At 44.6% G+C, this 24,307-nt stretch overlaps 1 protein-coding gene across 1 annotated transcript; it reads left to right on the forward strand.

Annotated features, from left to right (window-relative positions):
• Positions 1–924: 924 nt before the first annotated feature.
• On the forward strand, positions 925–22,148 carry vps25 (vacuolar protein sorting 25 homolog). Its single transcript, XM_055657150.1, has 6 exons — positions 925–1,077; positions 14,113–14,258; positions 15,552–15,605; positions 17,044–17,132; positions 19,022–19,097; positions 20,264–22,148. Exons 1-6 carry the CDS (start codon positions 1,031–1,033, stop codon positions 20,374–20,376), a joined length of 525 nt encoding a protein of 174 aa, XP_055513125.1. The 5' UTR covers positions 925–1,030; the 3' UTR covers positions 20,377–22,148.
• The last annotated feature ends 2,159 nt before the right edge of the window (positions 22,149–24,307 follow it).

Below are 24,307 nucleotides of genomic sequence, written 5' to 3' on the forward strand. Positions count from 1 at the left end.
CTTAAATAACAAAGTTTTTGCAGCACAGAAACATGCCTTTCTTCCCACTGACATTTACTCTCCACACAAACTAGCTCCCACCCTCCATTCACCCCTATTATCACATGGTTCTACTAATTTCTTCCTCAAATTCCACATTGAAGGCAAATGCACCTTTGCCACTTCCCTATTAATCGATATTGTAATGCCCCTGTCCCACTTAGGAACCCCGAACGGAAACCTCTGGAGACTTTGCGCCCCACCCAAGGTTTTCCGTGCGGTTCCCGGAGGTTTTTGTCAGTCTCCCTACCTGCTTCCACTACCTGCAACCTCCGGCAACCACCTGCAACCTCCGGGAACCGCACCTACGAGAACCACACGAAACCTTGGGTGGGGCCGCAAAAGTCTCCAGAGGTTTCCGTTCAGGTTTCCGAAGTGGGACAGGGGCATAAACTGTTCTTTGAATATTGGCCTTACTTTGGATTTCTTCATTGGATTTATGAGCAGCCTTATGCGAGATCTTCATTGCAATGTAAGGACAAGTTTAAGCAGCAAAGCATTTCCAAGTGACAGATATGTCCAAGATTTCGTTGCAAGTTTGTAAGCCCCTCATCCAGTCTCAAGCTGTGACTCGCCAAGAATTGACAGAATGCGACAAGGATAATTGTGTTTAAAAAAGCATGACTAGTTAAGACAGTATAAACATATTGTTAGTTTATACATCTTGTCAGACATAATACTCTGAACAAAATTCTGTAAGTGGACTTGCAAGTATATTATTCCCGAAGTAAAATATACAATTTATTTAAATAAATCAAAATTGTGAATGCAGTGACGCCAATATTAAAAATTATTGCATAAATGCAGCAGATCAAACGTCCATGTGTTTGAACGAGCTGCGAGGAACATTCCCGGTGTTGATTCCCTGCAACATGCTGGTGCAATGACAGTGAGGGCGGGGTAGGAACTTTTGGACGTGGGACCGTGTGAGAGGTGCGCGGGTGCTGGGGGGACGGGGAAGGCAGCAGCACCGTCGGGCGCCGCCGCCGCCATGAGCTTCGAGTGGCCCTGGCAGTACAACTTCCCGCCGTTCTACACGTGAGTGGTGGCCGGCCGGCCCAGAGGGGGAAGAGAGTCACCTCCACCCCCACCTCCTCTCTGCCTCCCGTCCTCCCCTTCAACTCGCACCCTTCCCTCTAACACCTCTCTGCCCCCTCCCATCTTTCCGCCTCTCCCCTCTTCTTCCATCCCCTTCTCTGTCATCCCCCACCTAACCCCTCCCACTCTCCCCATCTTCACCCCCCTTCCTCCCCTACCCCTACTAGAGCCCTCCCTCCCTACTCCCCTCCCCCCTCCCCTACTCCCCTACTGTCCCCTCTCCCTACTCTTTCCCCCCCTCCTCCCTACCTTTTACTTCCCCCCTCTCTCCCCCTCCCTCCCCTCCTCCTACTCCCCTCCCCCCCCTCTCCTCCCCCCAGCCAGACCCTTCCTTTCTCCCTCCTACCTCCCCCCCTCTCCCCTACTCCCCCCCCCCCTCTCCCTCATCTCCCCCCCCTCTCTCCCTACTCCCCCCCCCCCTCTCCCCTACTCCCTCTCTTCCTACTCCCCCCCTCCTCTCTCCCTACCTCCCCCTCTCCTCCTACCCCCCCCCCCCTCTCTTCCCTACTCCCCCCCTCCCTACTCCCCTTCCCCTTCCTCCTGTCGACTCCCCCCTCCTACTCCCCCCCCCCTCTCCCTACTCCCCCCCCCCTCTCCCTCCCTCCCCCCCCCCTCTCCCTACTCCCCCTCTCCCTACTCCCCCTCCCTAATAACTCTCTCCCTACTACTCCCCCCCCTCTCTTTATCCCCCTACTATCCCCCCCCCCAATACCTACCCCCCTCTCCCCTACTCCCCCGAGCCCTTCCCTACTCCCCCCTCTCTCCTCTCCCCCCCTCTCTCCCTACTCCCCCTCCCTACTCCCTACTCCCTCTCCCTACTTAACTCTCCCTACCCCCCCCCTACTCCCTAACTCCCCCCCCTCTCTCCCCTACTCCCCCCCCCTCCCTCTACTGCTTGGCCCCCTCCCCTCTCCCCACTCTCCTCCCCCTCCCCCTCTCCCTACTCCCCCCCCCCCCCCCTACTCCCCCCTCTCTCCCTACTCCCCCCCTCCCTCCCCCTACTCCCTCCCCCCTCTCCCCTACTCCCCTCCCCCCCTCTCCCTACTCCCCCCCCTCTCCCTACTCCCCCCCTCTCTCCCTACTCCCTACCCTCTCCCCTACTCCCCCCCTCTCCCTCCCCCCCCTACTACTCCCCCCCTCTCCCCCTACCCCCCCCCCCTCCCTACTCCCCCTGCTCTCCCTACTACTCCCCCTCTCCCCCCCCTACTCCCCCTCTCCCTACTCCCCCCCTCTCCTACTCCCCCCCCTCCCTACTCCCCCCTTTTCCCTTCACGTCCCCCCTCTCCCTACCCCCCCTCCTCTCCCTACTCCTCTACCTCTCTCTCCCTTATCCCCTCTCCTCCCTACCCCCCCCCCTACCTCCTCCCCCCTCTTCCCCTCCTCCTCCTCCCCCCCCCCCCCTCACCTCCTGCAACTTACCCCTCCGCCTCACCCCTTCTATCCTTCCCCCCCCCCCGCCAGTTTTTTCTCTTTTTCTCCCCCCTAACCCACCTCCCCCTCCCCCTTATGGGACTCAGTATCACTGTGTCCCTACACAATTTTTCAGCACCTGTAACCAACTTGCCTCTATCTCTCCAAAATTCAACCCCCGTCAAACCCATACGAGAGGGGTCAGTGGTTTCCTCCTTTGAAACATGGGCATTCCTAGATCCCTGGACCACAAATCCCACCCACCCAACGTCCTGAATCCCCAATCTGTAATGGAGAAAGTGATTTATTTCCTATTACAGAAAACTACCAAACAAGCTGCCAGAGGAAGAAGTGAGGCAGGTAACAATAACAACATTCGAAGGACATTTGGACATGTTCTTGGATAAGAATGGTTTAGAAGGATATGAGTCAAACATGGGTGAATGGGACTAGCTTAGATATGGCATCTTGGTTGGCACGGACAAGTTGAGACGAAGGGCCTGTCTGTGCTGTATGATTCTGCGTCACTATTTAAAACCAACAAGAATGGTGATTTATTTCTGAGTTGGAAAATGGCAAGCTTTCAAGGGACAATTGTATTTTGTGTGTTCTGCATGCCGGTTGTCTTTCCAGATGAAGAAAAACACTTTAGGAGCTGCTGACGCACATTTTGTATTTGACGTACACTGCCACCACGATCAGTGATGAGTAGCCCAAGCTTCCCCGCTTTCCTCCAGAGATGCATTCAGTATTCATCCATCCACAAACTTCCATTTTGATCTCCTATGAAATTAAATCATATCAGACATTCAAACCAGTAGGAAGGAACTGTAGAAGCTGGTTTACACCCTGGGGCAGGGGTGTTGTGTACAAAAGGGATGGGTTGCACCTTAATTGGAAGGGGACCGATATTCAGGCAGGTTAGTGCTACACGTGTGGGTTTAAACTAAAAAGAGAGGGGGGTGGAGTCGATAACGTGGACGCGTTTCCGTGCAGCTGATGGGAAAGAGAGTGTAGGAAAGGTCACTTTTAAACAAAAAGGGCAAGGCGATGGGACCCAATGCAAGGAGGCAGAAGGCCATAAAAGGAGGGCAGAAGCAAAAGATAGAACACTAACCTCAAAGCTTTGTGCCTTAGTGTGAGGAGCATTCATAATAAGGTGGATGAATTGAATGCGCCGTTAGTAGTGAAGGGATATGTAGTTGGAATTACGGAGACATGGCTCCAGGGTGACCAAAGCTGGGAGCTAAACATGCAGGGGTATTCGATATTCAGGGGGTGGGGTGGGGTGGCATTACTGGTTAAAGAGGAGATTAATGCAACAGCAAGGAGAGACATTAGCTTGGATGCTGTAGAATCGGAATGAATAGAACGGTGAAATAGCCAAGGGCAGAAAACGCTTGTTGGAGTGGTATACTGACCACCAAATAGCAGTAGGGAGGTTGGGGATAGCATCAAGCAGGAAATTAGGGAGGTGTGTAGCAAAGGTTGTCATAGGTGACTTTAATCTACATATTGATTGGGAAAACCAAATTGGTAACAGTGCTGAGGAGGAGGATTTGCTTACTTTCAGTTTGTCTTTGAAAGTAAGCATGTGGGTACAGCAGGCGGTGAAAATAGTCAATGGCATGTTGGCCTTCATTGCGAGAGGATTTGAGTTTAGGAGCAAGGAGGTCCTACTGCAGTTGTACCAGGCTCTGGTGAGACCGCACCTGGAGTATTGTGTGCAATTTTTGTCTTTTAATTTGAGGAGGGACATTATTGCTATTGAGGAAGTGCAGCGTAGGTTAACCAGGTTCATTCCTGGGATGGCAGGACTGACATATGATGAAAGAATAGGTTGACTGGGCTTGTATTCGCTGGAATTTAGGATGAGAGGGTATCTTATAGAAACATATAAAATTGGAGGATTGGACAGGGTAGAAGCAGGAAAAATGTTCCCGATGTTAGGGGAGTCCAGAACAAGGGGTCACAGTTTAAGAATAAGGGGTAGGCCATTTAGGACTGAGATGAGGAAAAACTTTTTAACCCAGAGAGTTGTGAATCTGTGGAATTCTCTGCCACAAAAGGCAGTGGAGGCCAATTCACAGGGAATCAGGGGATATGGGGGAAAAGCTGGAACGGTGTCCTGATTTTAGATGATCAGCCATGATCATGTTGAATGGTGGTACTGGCTCGAAGGGCCGAATGGCCTTCTCCTGCATCTATTTTCTATATTTCTATACACCGAAGGTAGACACAAAATGCTGGAGTAACTCAGTGGGACAGGCAGGATCTCTATGCTGCCTGTCCAGCTGAGTTACTCCAGCATTTTGTGTCTTTATCTTCAGATATCGAAACCTTTGGGTGCTACTGAATTGGCTTTAGACAGGTTAAGGACATTCCTTCCAGGTGTCCAACCAAAGTGAGGTCGGTCAGTGATTGTGGCGTGGTACAGAGAGAACCACCTGAAGTTGGGTGGGAATGGATGATGTTCAGAACCTGTTTTCAAAGTGGTGATCGTCTGGTTATTTGATCAGTGAGATGGATCTTGTCTGATTCGTGGGTTGAAAGTTGGAAATTGGGTGAATGGTGGGTTGATGAAGGTGGTGATTCATGTGATCATTTAACTGAGGGGTGGGCGCCTGAAAGAAAACCAATAAGTACATAACTTAATCGAGATCTGGCTTGAGTGGGGTTCCGAAAGCCCAGGTAGACCTTGCAAGGGGTGATCCCACTCGCAGCTGCAAACACAGGTGTGTTGGAAGCCTGCCTCTGCACCTTGACAGGCAGGCAGCAAGGGCCATTACAAAGAGAATAAGGTCCGTAGATGCCACTGGACATGCCCAAGGTCCTTTATTAGTCAAACGGAGAACAAAATGTTAGACTTCACAGTTTATTTCTTACAGAAATTGGATCACATAGCAGTAGGAAAACATGGGTACTGGTTAAAAACAAGACACAAAGAGATGGTGTAACTCTGCGGGTCAGGAAGCATCTCTTCTGATGGACCCGACCCGAAACATCTCTTTTCCATGTTCTCCAGAGATGCTGCTTGATCCACTGAGTTACTCCAGCACTTTGTGTCTTTTGTTGTGCAGTTCCACGTATCACCTGAGTAGTGGTCATTTAATTTCTAAGCGTGAATGTGTCGGGTAGAACAATCAATCATGTTCTGTTGATCTGTGTGGAGGAGACAAAGTGTTGGAGTAACTCAGTGGGTCAGGCAGCATCTCTGGAGAACGTGGTGATGTCTTGGGTTGGGACCCTTCTTCAGACTTCTATAGTACCTTGTTTATACATCGATCTGTATCTGCGCTTCTTGACTCTTGTAGCTATACTGAGATGAATGAAGAGTTACTACATCATGTTTCTGACATTTCCAGTCTGAAGATGGGTTCTGACCTGAAACTTCACCTACCTTTTTTCTCCAGAGATGCTGCCTGACCCGCTGAGTTACATCAGCATTGTGTGCCTATTATAAAATAATAAGAATGTTTTAGGGTGTCACACAGACTATTTACATGGTTGGTGCAGGTGAATTTCACTCGTTGCAATGCTGTTAAAAGTCATAGGATAAGTGGGGTCAGGGAGAGGAGGTGCCTTGGACTGTGTTTAAAGTAATCAGTGGCAATGACTTGGTGTGAATTCAATGTTACTTTTTACTTAATCAACCTATACCTGAATATTGTGAAGGTTTAAGATCTGGTGAGACCTGGATTGTCTTATTATCTGAGGAGCTGCAAATGAATTTGATAGAACATGATTTTCTTTCTACTTTTGTTCCATTGGGGTTTTTACAAAATTCATCATCTCTGGCACAGAATACCATTCAAAGGGATTTGTGAATAATTTGGGGGAAGAAAAACTAGCAAACAGATGTAGCAAGTAAGCTGGAAATCTAACAAAATGTTATTGCAATAAGAACTGAATACAAAAGCAGGGAGATTAAGCTCCAGTTATAGGCAATGGTGAGATTGTATAAGGAGTATTTTGTATGGTATTGTTCTTTCAGGATAGGAATACATATTTTGTAAGCAGTTCAGGGAAGGTTTCGCAGACTGATCAGAATCCCTTAATGAACAGGCAGCCTAATGAGGATAGATTGGACTGGTCAGGCTTATATTTGCTTTAGAAGAATAAAAATGGCTTATTTGAATCTTGACAGGTGGATGCTTTTAAAAGTCATAGGATGAGTGGTGTACAGGAATCTAGAATGGAAAGAACAGGCATGTTTTTTCTGATAATTTGGCATTCTTTTCCTGAAAGGACGGTAGATGCAGTCTTTGAATATTATTAGGGCGAAGTTGTATACATTATTGATGAGCAAGAAGGTGCAAGGTTACGGGGAATGAGTCAAGTTTACATTCAAATCTGCCACCAATGTATAAATCAGGCTCAGGGGGCCAGATGATTTACTATCACACTGAATTAGTGTGTTGGTATTTTGAACAGGTTTCTCTCTACTCTTCAATCACTCTGGCTGGGTTAGCGGATGGATGGAGATGTTGATTAATCAATTTGTATGTTTTTCAGAAGTTGCAGAAGCATGTAAAGATGTTATAACCTTGGTTAAAGACAGGATACATAAGCCCTTTAACAGAAGCTGACGTTAGTATTGGAAATCATTAATCGTACATCGGACAGTGTGGCACGTACAGCACAGAGGTGGACACACTGATATTTATGATCCTTAATTTTTTCCTTGCATAACTCTTTCTCCTTCTCTCCAATATGCTTATCCTACATCATCTTAATATGTCAATATTATCTGATTCCAGTGGTATTAAGTTCGCATTCTCACTGAGTTATGAAACATCTTCTAAATTTCCAGTGGCCTATCTTAGAACCCTGTATTGCAACAGTGGTAAAACTTGCTGCCAACTCTAACTCTACAGCGTAGCATACCAAACTGGTGCAGATAAGGAATGTCCTTCTGACTATTTGGTTGTACCCTTGCAGATGTATCTAGCATTGAGTTGAGTATTTGGGTCACCAGCTTCACTTGCTGGCAATCCATTATTTGCAACAGATGATCACATTATGTGTAAAGGAAGCAGTATTTCTGCCCTGGACTTGCCATTCACTATCCTGGACTGTATGCACTTTCCCTTTCTCCATATTACACCAGATAAGTGAACATGAAGCCAAAACAATGACATCTCATTGACGATCCTTCATTCTAGAATTGCCTTTAAGCTGTTCCTTACTTATCACATTGTTCTTTGTTGTACTTCTCACTGAAATAAAACCTCATTACCTTCTGTGGTTTTTCTTAACTCTCGCCTTTGAGTCTGAGGTTTGTGGATTCCAGGACAACTCAATACCTTAAGCCCAAAAGTCTGAGCTGACACCCCAAACCCACTCTCTCACGTGTAGTTATAGGTAGTTTCCTGGGTAGTATTTATACATCAATCAATTGGGTAATAAAAATGATTAAATCATGATCTATTGACTTTTGGAAAATGTCAAAACTGCAGGCCCTGCTTCTTGCATGGCAAGTGATTACAATTGAAAACTTACTGGGTGTGGGGCTGTTGCCATTGTGCTAAGGTTGTGAAATTTACTTTATGAATTCAAGCCTGAGACTGATTGCTGGGTGTAATTATAGTTGCCCGTCAATAACATTTCTTGAAGCTGGAGAGCCAATAATGATTTGCGGGAGGAGGACCAATCGGAAGACAGACCACAAGAACTGCGATGCTGGATTAATCCAATGGATCCATCTCTGGAGAAAAGGAATGGGTGACATTTTGACTGAGAGTCAGGGGAGAGGGAAGGGTAAAAGAGCATGTAAGGTGAAAAAAAGGACGGATCAAAGCAGATGATGATCAAGGAATTGTACAATGGTTAAAGGAGTTTGTGTTCATTTAGAGCATTCCTGCTGTCACCTTCTCAAGATTTGCCATGGAGGAGCTTGTGCAGGAAGGAACTGCAGCTGGACACAAAAAGCTGGAGTAACTCTGCGGGACAGGCAGCATCTCTGGAGAGAAGGAATGGGTGATGTTTCGGGTCATAGAAAATAGGTGCAGGAGGAGGCCATTCGGCCCTTCGAGCCAGCAAAGAACCCTGGTCGAGACCCTCAAGGAACTGCAGATGCTGGTTTATACCGAAGACAGACACAAAATGCTGGATTAACTCAGCGGATCCAATGGCATCTCTGGAGAAAAGGAATGGGTGACATTTTGACCGAGAGTCAGGGGAGAGGGAAACTAGAGGGAAGGGTAAAAGAGCATGTAAGGTGTGAAAAGGACGGATCAAAGCAGATGATGATCAAGGAATTGTACAATGGTTAAAGGAGTTTGTGTTCATTTAGAGCATTTATATTGTATCTGGGCAGTGGGCAGGTGCTATAGAATTGCACGGGAAGGTAGATGCTCCCACCGCCACGAGTCTTGGGCAGATGGGGCTCGTCAGCCTGGGAAGACAGTCCATCTAGGAGAGGGAAAACTCTGATTTAAAACCTGCACTGCCTTGTGGCCATATCCTTGTGTCTAAAACCTGCACTGCCATATCCAGTCATGGAAAAGGTTCCAGGAGTAAACCTCAAGAAAATCCGGAGTCGGAGCCCCTAAGGCAGTTCGTCGTTGTCTACAACCTCGCTCTGGCAGCTCCTGCGACAGCGCTGGTGCCAAACTGTAAGAGTCCTGCTGTTTCTTTGGATCGATCAGCGACATGGAGAGGGGGGGACGTGCTGCATGGGCAGCAGCCTGTCCTCCATATGACATCGCCCAGGCTTGCATCCGACCAGGATGCATCACCCATGGTCAGTCATGACTGAGGGGGGCCTACTACTACTACTACTACTACTACTACTACTACTACTACTACTACTACTACTACTGTTTCCCAAGGTGCAAATGAATAAAATCGTGGTCAATGTGACGTTTTGAGAGGTGTCTCAGAAGAGGAAAGAGAGTGAGACAAAAGGATTTGGTAAGAGAATTCAGAACTTAGAGTTGGGGACACAGCTGAAGGTATGGGCGGAGGCCAATGGTAGTGTTTTGCATGGAAAAGAAGTCTGGGGGTTGCCGAATGAAACTGGGTTTTTTTTGAGGGAGTCCACGGAGGGTAATTACCCAAGCGCAACGTAAGTGGCTGGAGACACCATGCAAGGGAGCAATCGTCGGCAGGTAGGATGCAAGCCGAGCACATATAGCGGATGGGGCTGCCGTAGGACGGGCCCCCGTCACCAACCCCCAGCGAAGGGGGGCAGGACGCTGATGCACCCTACCAGCAACTAAGGAGGCGGTGTTTGGCCGGCCACCGCCGCGGGGACTGTTTTCTTTGGAGTATTTAGCTTCCTTGTGTTCGTGCTACAGTAACCTGGCGCTGGAAGGTATCTTGCCGCTGGGGGTAAAGAAGCAACTCAGTCATCGAAAAATCCGGGCGCGTCGACCTGAACGCGACCTGGACAAATACCCCGAGGGCCCGATAGTTGCAATCGAATGTAGGCCGGCAGATGCAGGTACATGGGGTTGACAATGTCAATGGGATATTGACTCGCTTCCTGACTCCACAAAGCTTCGCATCATCTTTCCCAAGCAGTCATTCAACCCAATAAACGATTGAGTCTCAAAAAGAATGCATGATTCTTAGTAGGAATTGGCTAAATTCAGCCAAAGCAAATGTAGTGTGGCTTTTGATGGCCTTAGGATTGGTTGGTTAAAGAGGTGAAAATCTGTTCTTTCCATCTAATATCCAAGCTGCTTATAAGACTATGAGCATAGAATCAGGCATTTATGCAGCCAAATGACCTGCCATTGGTAGTTTCGCCTCTCACTTAGAACTGTCCTGCAGAAAAAATTGAAATTGCAAAGGCCGCAGGGTATAGTGATAGAAACCTTTTCACTGGTCTGTGCTTTCCCTTTGTATTTTCCTCCTCTTTTAAATAAGAAATGAGGCAAAATGAAAGACGTACAGAGAACTCTGCAGACATCCATCAATAATGCATTGTATCAGGCAGCTCGTGTTTGGTTAACCACACTGAGACTTGGCAAGTCTCTTTGAACGGGACAAGAGGGGAGCTGTGGGGAGGAATGTGAATAACAAAGTCCCACCTGCTGTTTGTCTCTCAGTTATTGGGAAACAAAACTTTTATGGCTTAACCAAAAAGACGAAAAGAAACAAAAATCCAAAGGTTAACCACAAACGTCAATGGATGTTAATTTTGCCATTTGCTGTCATCAGTAATGACGGCTGCTTAGGGTAGGGCTACTAAATATAGCTCAATTACAACAAAAAAATACATCCCCTGTCTAGATATTGCACAGAATTTCACCAATACTGTCAAAAATTAGCAGAAAACGTCATCAAACATTTTCCGATTCATTAAAGCTGATGCAGCATTCGAGTCAATGTAATGGCGAGCCAAGAACTTTTTCAGTTACCGAGAGGTTTTGCAATAATATCTTTTAAATAATCTTTTTGTGAATTTACTTGTAGACAGTCTCTCGGTGACAACCTAAATGGTGAGATTAATGTACCTCCGGGGTCACCCTGCTGTAGGATGGATGTTGTTAAGCTGGAGGGGGTGCCGAGAAGATTTCTGAGTATGTTGCCAGGACTTGAGGGTCTGAGCTATAGGGAGCAGTTGAGCAGGCTAGGACTTTACGGCTTGGAATGCAGAAGGATGAGGGGTGATCATACAAATCATGAGGAAATAGATAAGGTAGATGCACAGAGTTTTTGACCCAGAATAGTGGAATCAAGAATAAGAGGACATAGGTTTAAGGTGAGAGAGGATAGATTTAACAGGAACCTGGTGGTGGGCATATGGAACGAGCTGCCAGAGGGGGTAGTTGAGGCTGGTACTATAATGACATTTAAAAACCATTTGGACAGATACAAGGATACAAAAGATTTAGAGGAATATGGGCCAAATGCGGGCATGTGGGACTAGTATAGATGGGGCATCTTGGTCGGCATGGGCAAGTTGGGCTGTAGAGCCTGTTTCCACACTGTATGTTTCTCGTTTATCGGCATGCATGCAGCAAGGAGCAGATCTATGGTGTTGACACCCCTTCACAATGATCCAGATTGCTGACAGAGGCAGGATCTTGCAAAACCGATTGCATCAATTCATCCATAAAGTTATAATTACATTTTACCTACTATGTCCTAACAAAAAATACCATTAAGAGTTGTTCGGTCTTTTTCCATTGAGTCAATTCTCTGAGGCAAGATCATTCGATGAGGTAGAAAAGGTACTGGGATTCAAACAACTGATTCTGATGTAAAGGCTTATGCAGGAAAATTGGATTTAATTATACAGTGCATGCACAAGGATAGAGGAACATGAAGCTAACACTGGGATGAATTGAGAATAACATTTCAGTTGACAGACAGCTGTGCATGAAGAGGTGTGCAGGAATGTGAATGCAGAGTAGGTCCTCTTGTAATCAATATCCAGAAAGCAATGAATCAAAGATTCTGTGTGCAAATCATAGTAAGGGCTACTGTGTGGAAAATAACAGAGGAGCAATAAAAAGATTTTCATAAAGCACAGAAATAGGCCATTCGGCCTGCTGAGTATATGCCAACGATCAATCTGCATTTGGTCTGAGTCTTCTATGCCTTGACATGTCCAAATACTTCATATACTGAAGAAGGGTTTCGGCCCGAAACGTTGCCTATTTCCTTCGCTCCATAGATGATGCCTCACCCGCTGAGTTTCTCCAGCTTTTTTGTGTAACCTACTTCATATACTTGTCTACTTAAATGTTGTGAGAGTACCCGCTTACAACATCCTTTCAAGCAAACTTCAACAATCCTATGGATGGAAACTTTTTTTCAAGTTCCCTCTAAACCTTGCACCATCATCTAAAACCTCTATCCTTTAATTTTAGATACTTCCGTTGTTAAAAAAAAAAAATGTTTTCAACTGTCTAGGCTCTCTAAGCCCCTCATAATGGCATCTATTATATCATGTCCCCTCTTAGCCTTCTCCGTTCCAAGCAAAACAAATCCTGCCCATCCAGCCTTTTCTTGCTACTGACGTGCTCCGTGCAAAATCCTAGTGATTCGCCTCTTCATCCACTCAATGCGCAGTCGGGAACTTCCTAAAGTGTGGCAACCAGAGCCATGGCCTACCCAGTGTTTTATAAAGTGTACCATAACCTCCCTGCTCTTGCACTCTTTGCCCATTTAGGTTATATTAACCACACTGCTGTCATCAAAAGACAGGATCTCTTTCTAACATTATTTTACTACTGAGAACCTGTGATGAAGAGTTTGTGCAAACATTAGCTTGTTTATGTATTTGACCCTGTGTATTCATCCAATACATTTGTTTGTTAAATGCATGTATATCACTAACATCATTCTGGCCTTTCAAAATAAGCATCTATAGGTACAAAGTACACAAAAATGCTGGAGAAACTCAGCGGGTGCAGCAGCATCTATGGAGCGAAGGAAATAGGCGACATTTCGGGCCGAAACCCTTCTTCAGACTGATTTAGGGTTTCGGCCCGAAACGTCGCCTATTTCCTTCGCTCCATAGATGCTGCTGCACCCGCTGAGTTTCTCCAGCATTTTTGTGTACCTTTGATCTTCCAGCATCTGCAGTTCCTTCTTGAACACATCTATAGGTACAACATGCCTAATAAACTCATAACTAGTTTTATTGAAGCTACGGAAATTCTGATGAGCTAACTAGCATTAATTTAATAAGCAGTGCGTTAGTGTGTAAAGATTACTAATCTGATAACTATCGGTCTCAACATAAACCGGGGTTAAATTTAAGGGGTACGGATTAACCTGAAACGTACCCACTTATGCATGTTTCAGCATTGCAATCACACCGATATTGATTAATTCTTCCATTGAGAAGTCAACTCGCATGAGAATTTCCAATTAGTTTATCACATTGTCAAAGTGTCAGAGTACTTCAAGCAAGTGTATTGGTTTTATGATACATTTATCGTTAAGAAGCCAAATAAAATGCCTGGTTTCCAAATGACGTATCAACCAAAAACATTTTTACACCCATACAAAACTAAACGTTACCCAGACTAGACGTTATTCCCTTTATCGTGTATCTTTTCACGATATAATATGATAGAACTTTATTTATCCCAGGAGGGAAATTAATTTGCCAACAGTCATAAAAAAAACACAAAGTACATGAAACGTGAAAATAAAGTGACGAGTGGTGAGGCTTTGGGGATGTGCAAAGATTGAGGAGGTGGGGGGGAGGGTCAGTCACAGTCTCAGTCTACCCCACGACAGAAGGGGGAGGAGTTGTAAAGTTTGATGGCCACAGGGAAGAAGGTTCTGTTCTGCATATGGTGGCACCAGTCTGTTGTTGAAGGTACTCCTCAGGTTGTCCAGTGTGTCATGGAGGGGGTGAGCTGTATTGTCCAGGATGCTCCACAGTTTGAGGAGAATCCTCCCCTCCAAGACCATCTCCCAAGAATCTAACTCTGTCCCCAGGACAGAGCCTGCCTTCCTGCGGATGGCTTGATTGTAATCGTGAATAGTCTTTCCGCTGACTGATTAGCACGCAACAAAAGCTTTTCTCTGTACCTTGATACACGTGACAATAAACAAAGCTAAAATATTTTGTACTTTTTTCTTTATTGCCAGGCTACAGCCAAATGTAAGCACACAGCACAGGCAGCTGGCAGCATGGTGTTCACTGGTGCTTTCCTATCTACGCTATCACAAGCTTTACACCATCGATGTATTGGAGGCCCAGGAAAGCCCACTGTTCAACAACAAGAAGATTCAAAGTATCCTTATGCCTGAGTTTGTTAATCTGATTTATAACTCGTGCTTTGTTGCATTTCACCTGCAATCAACATTAAATGTTTGGAATTTTATGATATTACAGAAACCTACTTGGTCACCACATTGTGACATCTTTCTGAAAAAAAACTATGCATCATCCGTAGACACGAGAAATTGCAGATGCTGGTTTACAAAAAAAAAGACACACAGCGCTGGAGTAACTCAGCAAAACCAGTCGTGGATTAGACGATTGTTTCACCAAACATTTGCATTCGGTCCTCCTAGGCCTGCTGGATCTCCCGGTTGCTAGCCTGTTTAATTCTTCCCATTCCCAGACTGATCTTTATTTCTTGGACCTCCTCCATTGCCAGAGTGGCCAAATGCAAACTGCAGAAACGGTGCCTCATATTCTTCTTGGGAAGCAAACCCAACAATATGAGATTGAATTCTCCAATTTAGATTACAATACAACCCCCACCCTCACATTTTACCCTTCTTCTCTGTACCCAACCCAGATATGCACTGATATCTCCCACTAGTCCACCCGTCTCACCCTCTTTCTGTCCCGTTCCACCTTTATCCCTTGCTTTGGCCTCGCATTTCACTTCTCGCCTTGCATCATAACCTTTTGTCTTCTTTTTATCTCTGGCCTTGTCCACCCATTTGAGAATCACCCCCCCCACCTGGCCTATGCCCATCTATCACATCAGATTTTGTCTCCCCCCCATCTCTTTACCAACTTTCTCCCTCCCCACCCTACTACTATTGGTTTGAAGAAGAGCCCCCTACCTGAATCATTGCCTATCCTGCCAATGCAGAGATGCTATCTGACCTGCTGAGTTACTTTGTGTCTTGTTGTGCAGCCTTGGCTCAGTCAGTCGCACTTTTCTGAATCAGAAGGTTGTGGATCCAAATTCCCTTCTAATGGCTCAAGCACAAAAATCTATATTAGCTCTGTGTTGTGTTACTGCTACACTCTGGAGATGCTGTCCTAAAAGGCCTATGGAAATGAGGGCCTTGATTTGTTGTGCATAGGATGTAAACGGTCTCATTGAATCTTTTAAGGAAGAGTTGCATATTAACCCTGGTGAAGTAGCCCATGTTCATCCTTTATTCAGTACATCTGGTCATTGTTCCCTTCTACATTTCTCGTGTGCAAGTTGGCTGGTTGCCATACTCTCCATATTTCAAGACTGATCACACTTCAAAAGTACTTAGTTGTTTAACAAATGCATTCGTAGATGGGGTATAGTCAAGAAGAATTGCAAAGCATTTTCCCTAACTTCGATTGAAAGGAAAGTTTCCCGTTGAAGCTATTCAAGTTGTATTAGAAGAACTCCGGAAGAAAGGTTAGTAGACAACGTCTCAGTTTTCACGATATTTTCCACAACATAGATAGATAGATAGATAGAATTTTATTTGCCACACAACCAGGGTCGGTGGTAATTGGGTTGTCAGCAGCGGTACAATAATAAAGAACACACAACCACAATAAAAATGTAACACAAACATCCACCACAGCATTCATCACTGTGGTGGAAGGCACAGAGCTTGGCCAGACCTCCTCCATTTTCCCCCGTGGTCGGGACCTCCACCTCCGCAGCCATTGCTGCGGGCGTTCAGATGGTAAAGGACAAAGTCAAAGTCAAGGTAAGTCCAGGATCGGCTCTTCCCCACCGGAGACCGCGGCTTCAGATTGGTGTAGGCCGGCGGTCGAAGATTTAAGGTTCCCGCCGCGCCGCAGCAAGAAGCACTGCAGACCGCAGGGCCGATGGTCGAAGCTCCCCTCCAGGGGTGATGGTAAGTCCATGCCGGCCCCGCGGTAGAAGTTGGCCACGGGCCGGCAGTGATGGCTTCTTCCCCCGGGTCCCCCACGAGGGTTCCCGGGCTGTAGACGCCGCGCCAGCTGGAGCTGTGCAGACCACGGCTTCAGGCTGCCAGCTGCCCCGGGCCAGCGAAACAGAGCGCTCCCCTCCAGCGAGCCCCAGCGAGGGCTCGCCCGCTCCACGCCGAGAGTCCACGCTGCGCCCGCCGCTGAAGCCCCGGGCGCGTCTCCGGGAAAGGCTGCGCCGATCCTTGCTGTTAGGCCACGGGGGAGGCGACCTGGAAAAAGTCGCCTCTCCGTGGAGGAGGCAACCAAAGCGGTTTCCCCCTCACCCACCCACACCATCCCCCACACAAGACATACAGAGAAACATTAAAAAACATACTTTAAAAAAAAGTTGAAAAAACTAACGCGCTGCTGACAGGCTGCTGCCACTGAGTTTTAACATGTTTTAAGAGAACAAGATTAAATGTTTCTTTTTGCATTATGTTGCAATCCTTATGTATAAATCTCCTACATAGCTGCCCACTGGCCTTCTTGCTGGTTTAAGATGTATACCGATCACATGTGTTACTGGATCATACAAGTAAGGCTTGTGTTATGACAGCTGATCTCAGTAAAGATGGAAATAAGATATCACAATCTCAGTGCCCTGGGGCAGAATTTCCCTGACCTGAGTTTTTTTTCCAGCATTTTCTATTTTTCTTGCAGATATCCAACGCCAGCAGTTTTTTTTTTTTAATTTTCTGATTCCCCTTGGGGTGTTTTGGTTAAGTAAGCCTTCATGGTGAAATAGTCTGATGCTGAATGCTCAAACTTCCAAATGATGAGTGATAGATGGATGAAAATCGGGACACTTTTTGTACACACTTGTGTTTTTCCTGCTGAGATACTGAATTTATTATTAGGGAATATGTGGGTTACAGTTTAAGGAATTTATCTCCATTTGTTTTGGCTTTTAGGAAACTTAGAGTGGATTGATAAAAATAAAACTCGCTGTCTCATAATGTGGAGGAGACCAGAAGAATGGGGGAAACTGGTGTATCAGTGGGTAAGAAGGACCTTTGCTATCTACTTTCCACAAATGTCCTTGTAACAATTTCCAGTCGGTGCAGTAAAAATCTTGGCAAATATCTGGAGAGTTTTAAAATTAATTCATCACATTGACCTTTTTTATTTGCAGCATTTATTTTGGCAGCCTGGTTAGGGTAGATCTTGCTCAGCAGCAATCTTTAAGAATAAAACCAAGCTCAACAGATTTTCATTTTTGTTCTTTAGACTATGTTGGAAAACAAACGAGGAACAAAAGAATAGTAATACAAATTTTGCACCTTAAAAAGCAATTGATATATAAAAAATTGTGGTTTGTATACATTTCAAAGATCTTGGAAGCAGCTTATTTCTTCATCTTTCAGTTGGATAAGCGTGAATGATGCAATTAAAGAATCCACGCTTTAGGACATAAGATGGCGGTGCTGCCTTAGCAGCTGCAGCTCGCCTGCAGTCTGTCTGTTTTTTTCTTTTTTTTTGTGGTGTTCTTTTGTCCTGTTTAGTTTTTGGTTTATTATGTTGTGTATGTGGGGGGGGAACACGTTTTTGGTCTCTTCTTTCGGGGGATGCGACTTCTTTTGTCGTATCCCCCGTCTCTGCAAGCGCTGAGGCCTAATGGCGGAGCTGGCGGCCTCGGAGCTGGGGCTGCAGCAGCGGCGGCTGGGACAGCGGCAGCGGCGACCAGAACTCGGAGCTGGGCAGCGGCAGTGGCGGCTTTGACAGCGTTCGCGGCGGCCTGGCCTGGGAGCTGGGACAGCGGCAGCGGCCGCCCAGCATCGGAGCTGGGACGGCAGCGGCTGGGACAGCGGCAGTGGCAGCGACAGCGGTGGCCTGGCCTCGGAGCAGGGGCAGTGGCAGCGGCCACACGGCATCGGAGCTGGAGCAGCGGCAGCGGCGACCTGGCCTCGGAGCTGGGACAGCGGCGACCAGAACTCGGAGCTGGGGCACGTTCTTTATTGGAGGAACTTAACAGATGAGGCAGCATTTGTGGAGGAAAATGGTCAGACGACTTTTCAGTTTGGGAGCCTTCTTCAAACCAAAACGTCGTCTGTCCATTTCCTTCCGCAGATGCTGCCTGACCCACTGAGCTCTTCCAGCAATTCATTTTCTGCTAAAATTACTTCAAAATTTTAATACTTACCAAAACTTTGACACAACAAATATTTGTATAGTTGAAAGTAATTGTATTTTGCAGTTTTTAATAATTCAATTAAAAGAGCAATATATCTTGATTCATAGGTGGGCGTTAGGATTTAGCTGTTATAATCATGGCATTTATACAGTGTCCTGTCCAAAATATCGAACATCACTTAGACTTTTAATCACTTCCTGCATTACTTCATTCAAGTGAACCATTGTCCTATGATATTGGAAGAAGCAGAAGATGTTTGGCCTCTTGTAGATGTTCCAAAATTCAATGAAATACCACTAATTGTGTGAAAGGAAGCAGGGGGTGCATGGCATAATTTCACAATCTGCAATCAGAAGAACTTTTCATATAGAACATATAAACAATACAACAGAACAGTACAACACGGAAACAAGCCCTTTGGCCCACAATCTTTGTGTCAAACATGATCCATCCATTTCCTCGAATTAGGATATTTATTTTTCACTGGTCACTGATGTCCCCTGAACCTAATGATGTGCCTGAATGTTTGGGCTGCTTTACCAAACATATACTCATTGATAACTGGATGAGAATGAGTATTAATACATTTTGTTAAGGTGCTGACTTCATCACTGTTTCATTTACCTTGACATTTCATGAAAGTCCAACAGTAAACTTAGAATTAATTATCTTAATTTGCTGTGACTAAATTGGTGGATTGCACCATTCATTTTGAAGTTTCCTACATTGTGCGTCAGTGTCTGATTGATATCTTGCAGGTTTCAAAGAATGGTTTGACAAACTCCGTACTTACATTTTATGAACTCTCCAATGGTGATGACACTGAAGGTGAAGGTAAGGCAGATTTGTAACTACCTCCTATAAATTTGGCAATAGAAACAAGAGACTTATTGTCATCATGTTCATTTGTTTATTCTTATTTTTAATCTCTGTTTATACACTTGTGCTTTCATGTAGAGTTCCAGTGTTAAGCTTTATTATTTTACTGTGAATGTTTTTACAGTGATAACAAGGTATTAGTTATATGTGGCTGACTAACTATTTTATGTGATAAGACAATTTTGTAAACATCTAACTTCCTGTTATGCTGGTCAAAGAACGAGCTCCTTCTGAATATGTAATTCAGATTTTACTCGCACACTCACTCGCACTATATACATGCACACACATTATACACACACACACATACATACTATTATGTTCAACTCTTAACCCATGCATTAACTCTTGACCCCTGGTACAATCAAATCAAAGGTTTGCTTCTAGCCATTCCTCAATCAGTACCTAATTTAGTGCCACCTAGAATATGCAGCGCAAGTGGAGACTTTGGCCCATTATATCTGTGCCAACATTGACTGGAGTTGACTAGTTCTTCATTTGTCTCCCTAACCTTGTATCTTTTTTACAATCTTCCTCCACACAATTCTCTATTGTGTTTTGTAAATGACGTTGGATTGCATAACGTAGTTGATCTTTGCCCATCCTGTTAACCCATTGTGTGAAGAAGCTTTTTGTGCCTTACCCCTCCTCCACTTACTTATCAAATCATCAAGTTGAGTGAACTTTCACCAGTACATCTCAAAAACAATCCACCTGCATGCTTTCAGCCTTCTCTATTCATGAAAGGTAATGTTTGAGTCTATTGTACTGCAAAATAGAATTAGGTTTTGTGAAGCAAAATGTACGATAGTTTTAAGATCATGGTGATTAATAGAATCTGATGGAGATGAAGAATAAACACAACAGCTCATTTAGTGACTGATACTGGTTAGTTATTCTATGTATGCTCTGAAGTGGGACACAGTGGGCAGTACAATGAGGGAAAGTCTCACACCGTTTTCCATCAAATATTGAAGATTTGATGCACTTTCCATGGAATTCCTGTTGCATTGTCTTCCCCGGTGTATGCTCAGAACAGCTGGTAAATTCCCATAGGATTGTATTATTTGCAAAACAATGGTGTGGTGCTGAAAGCAGTGACTGTGTTCTGTCCTTGCTAGAGTTCCATGGTTTGGAAGAATGGCTTCTACTGCGGGCACTGCAGACTCTACAGTCTGAGCGAAAGGCAGAGATTATCACCCTTGCTGACAGTAAAGGGGTCAAGTTCTTCTGATGCCATCCATGCTGGTCTGAACAGCTGCTGGAGACTCGTACGAAAATCAAAAGCATTATTAATGAAAATGAATTCAAGTCCCTGAAGGGAAGTATGTTGAACTTCAGATCTCCAGCTATCACTGTTACACTATTGACTTGATTGTAACGCACAGCCTGGCTGCCTGCAACTGCTGTCTCCTTCTAATTCTTCTTCTCGGCTTAAAGCAATTATTGCTTTGAGTACTGAATATAACATTACCAATTGTTTGTACTGTTACTCTGTGTTGCAGAGAAAGAAAGACTCAAAAGGCAGACGGTTTGCACATAGCCAGCCGGTACAGACTCAGAGTTAAGTGGTTAGAAAAGGGACTACAGCATATTGCATATCCACAATAATGTTATTTACTTCCTTTTAATTATGATTCTGTTGGCTTACAATTCAAATTAAATTGATAACATGTGGGGAGAGGACTCTCTTGGTTTAACTCCAAAATGCATGTTCAGAGATTAGCTTGTCAATTTCTCCATTAGTCCTCGGATCTTTCTTCTGAATGCACTGTTCTTATTTTCTGCCGTTGTCTTAAAGCAATAGACAGTGGGGAACCCCGTTGTCAATACTGGGAACTCTATTTGCTGTTGCCACATTAAAGAGTTCATTAGTCAGAATAAAGGCTAAACATTCTATGAATGTGAAATATCAACACCTCTGGCAAGGGAACACAAACCTCATGAAAATACTAAGTGTAAAGTTAAAATTAATAGTGCTAGGATTTTCAGTTTCCATCTTGGGTCCAGTTCCTACTGAAATTCAATAGAGCTAGAATATTTCATGTCGCTAGAATACTACAAATATCAAAATAGATTATGACTATTGTCGAAGATAGACACAAAAAGCTGGAGTAAGTCAGTGGGTCAGGCAGCATCTCTGGAGAAAAGATGACATTTCAGATTGAGATCCTTCTTCTGACTATTGTCCTCAGAAATCAATTTCAATTCTCAGTTATTTTACGACAAGGCACACTGTGATAGCTGTTTCTAATATCAGAGTTGCCGCACCATCTTTTAGAATCAATGAACTTTAATCTTTGTTTTCATTTAAAATCAGTACTGAGATAATTACTGAGTTGTTCTTTTCCTTATCCTGCTGTCAGTTAAATTTATAGTAAAAATATTTTGCATTTGTTTGTACCTTTTAGTAGGTCAGACTTTAATCTCTTTTGGTTGGGGAGATTTGTTTATTCGGCCTTGGAATATAGATATAGCTGACGAGGCCAGCATTCATTGCCCTTGTGAAGTTGCTGGTGAGTTCCCTTCTGAATTTTTGCAGTCCTTGTGAGTAAAAGTCCTGACCCGTTGCTGTTGACGACGGAGTTTCAGAATTTTGACCCAGCGACGAAGAGGAATTGAGATAAATTTCCAGGTCAGGGTGGAGGGTGCCCACGGGTTTAGCTCGCAGGTGGTGATGTCTTTCTGGGTGACAGTAGTACAGGCTTGGGAAGGTGCTGTCAGTGAAGCTTTGCCTTTTATTTCAATGAAAGCTTTTTGACATGATGACAAAGAGTTAGAAATATGTAATAATTAGAGCTCAATAGAAAGTATATGTCAGTTTGTTATAGTTCACAGAAATGAATCAGCAATTCTGAATAATTCAAAATGATTAAATAAATATTGGAATTTTGTTTCAAGTACTTTTTCCTCTGTAAACTCCTTCTACCTGCTTATGGGCTTTGTTATATTGCACTTCTGGTTTCATTATTTTAAAGTTATTTTGAAATAAACCGTTTGTTCCTTTATTTGTGCTGCATTGAGTCAGATTGGATGATTTGTCAATGTTGGTGAGTTAAATAAAAAAAATGGGGAGGAACAGCAGGAATGAAGAGAAGGCAAAAGGGAAAGACATGCAGGAAGTAACATCAATGAACCTTGTTTCACAGGTTCATTGTCAGTCATTTATAAACTCATTATATTCTGATAGTTTACAACCACTCCTGAAAATGGAATGAAGGGGATCTTGTAGCAAACAGGAATGAGAGTTATATAATAGGATGACATTTCTTCAGATGTTGAAGCAAGTTTTATAGTAAAAAAAAAACAACACTTTCAACTCATCCGCCCCATTGGTGTGCTTGTGGACTGCCTGAGAGCAGAATTTGTGAAGCTCATGGCTATCGACCAGTGTGGGAAAGAGAGATCCTGGGGCTTCTCTTATAAGAGAGATGGGTGAGAGAGAAGCTTAAATGCAGTCCTAAATGGAGCACTCCAATTCCACATGATCCCATGAAGAAAGTGACGTCTTTCAGGGCCTCAACATCAGCACAACCAGCCTTCATATTGTCTTTAACAGAGCAAAACATTCCCACGGTTTCGGTAAGGCATTTGTAACAAAATTTGAAAGTAAAAACACACATGACTGCAGGTCATCAAAAACTTGGCTTAAGAAGGGACTTGAACGAGGAAAGATTCAGATTCAGCTTTAATTGTCATTGTCAGTGTACAGTACAGAGACAACGAAATGCATTTAGCATCTCCCTGGAAGAGCGACATAGCATATGATTTGAATAAATATTTACATTAGCATATATACAGACATAGTGTTTTTCCTGTGGGAGGAGTGTCCGGGTGGGGGGAGTGATTGGCAGTCACCGAGGTACGTTTTTTGAGTGGAGTGACAGCCGCCGGGAAGAAGCTGTTCCTGGACCTGCTGGTCCGGCAACGGAGAGACCTGTAGCGCCTCCCGGATGGTAGGAGGGTAAACAGTCCATGGTTGGGGGTGAGAGCAGTCCTTGGCGAAAGGAAAGAGAGGAAGATGGATTTGGGAAGGGAATGGCAGAGTTTGGGGAATTCAGGGGCTAATCATAGAGTTACAATAGAAGAAGTGCAAAGATCAATGTTGGAGGATGTTAGTGATAATGAGAGGGGCTGAGCCAGGGAACAATTAAAAGTACATGTCAGAACTTTAAAACTTTGTTTAACCAAGAGTCAATTTAAATCTTCAAGTGCTGGGGCAACAGGGGACTGGGATATAGTGGAAGTTAGAACAGAACTAGGAGAGTTTTGGACGACCTCAAATTGACGGATGGCGTAAGAGATCTTTACAGCCCCGAGTTTTCACGCGAACCTGGAGGTAAGACAAGTGCAAGTTCTCAGGACAGGTTGGAGTTAGAATTCTCATTGGAACACAACAATCTAATCTGCACATGTAAAGGACACTACTTAGGCTTAAGGATTTTGTTTCAATAGCACCATCACCCAAATGTTGGGCTAAAGTCGTCACCTGTCTTTTTAAGAATCTTTCCAGATACCCATCAGTATCCCTATTTAGAAAAGAATGACTCGGTGTATGCTGATAAGTGGTCATTCCAGGATTGTTTTGCATCTGTTCCTACTTGGCAAAGTGCTTTGCTGTTACATTGACATCAGTTGGCATATCGTTGCCAGCGGGAGGATCAAGGAAGGATAGGCTATTCGGCACTTTGCCACCAAAGCAGGACTATCTCATTTCAGCTGCTGGTTGGGAGCCTGGCAGGTCACAGCACATCAAGGGCACAAGCCTTCCAAACTGAAACGAGCATGAAAAGATGTAGGAAAGACAAAAGTCGGTGGATCGGGCAGCATCCCTGGAGAACATGGATAGGTAACATTTCAGGTTGGGACTCTTCCTTGGACTGAGTCTGAGAAAGGGTCCTGACTTGAAATGTCACCTATCTATGTTATCCAGGGATGCTGCTTAACATACTGAGTCACTCTGGAATTGTGTGTCTTTCCTTGGTATACCAGCAGTTCCTTGCCTCTACATGAATTGATGTGACTTGTTATAAATCTGTTTAAACATTCTAAAAATAATTGATGTATTCTTACACTTCTAAAACCAAATTCTAATTCACTTTTATGTAAGAGCTGCATTCCATCCATACCAGTTCTGATCATAGATCTCTGAGGAAACACATTAT

The sequence above is a fragment of the Leucoraja erinacea genome, chromosome 27, assembly GCF_028641065.1.
Source record: "Leucoraja erinacea ecotype New England chromosome 27, Leri_hhj_1, whole genome shotgun sequence".
Lineage (NCBI taxonomy): Eukaryota > Metazoa > Chordata > Chondrichthyes > Rajiformes > Rajidae > Leucoraja > Leucoraja erinaceus.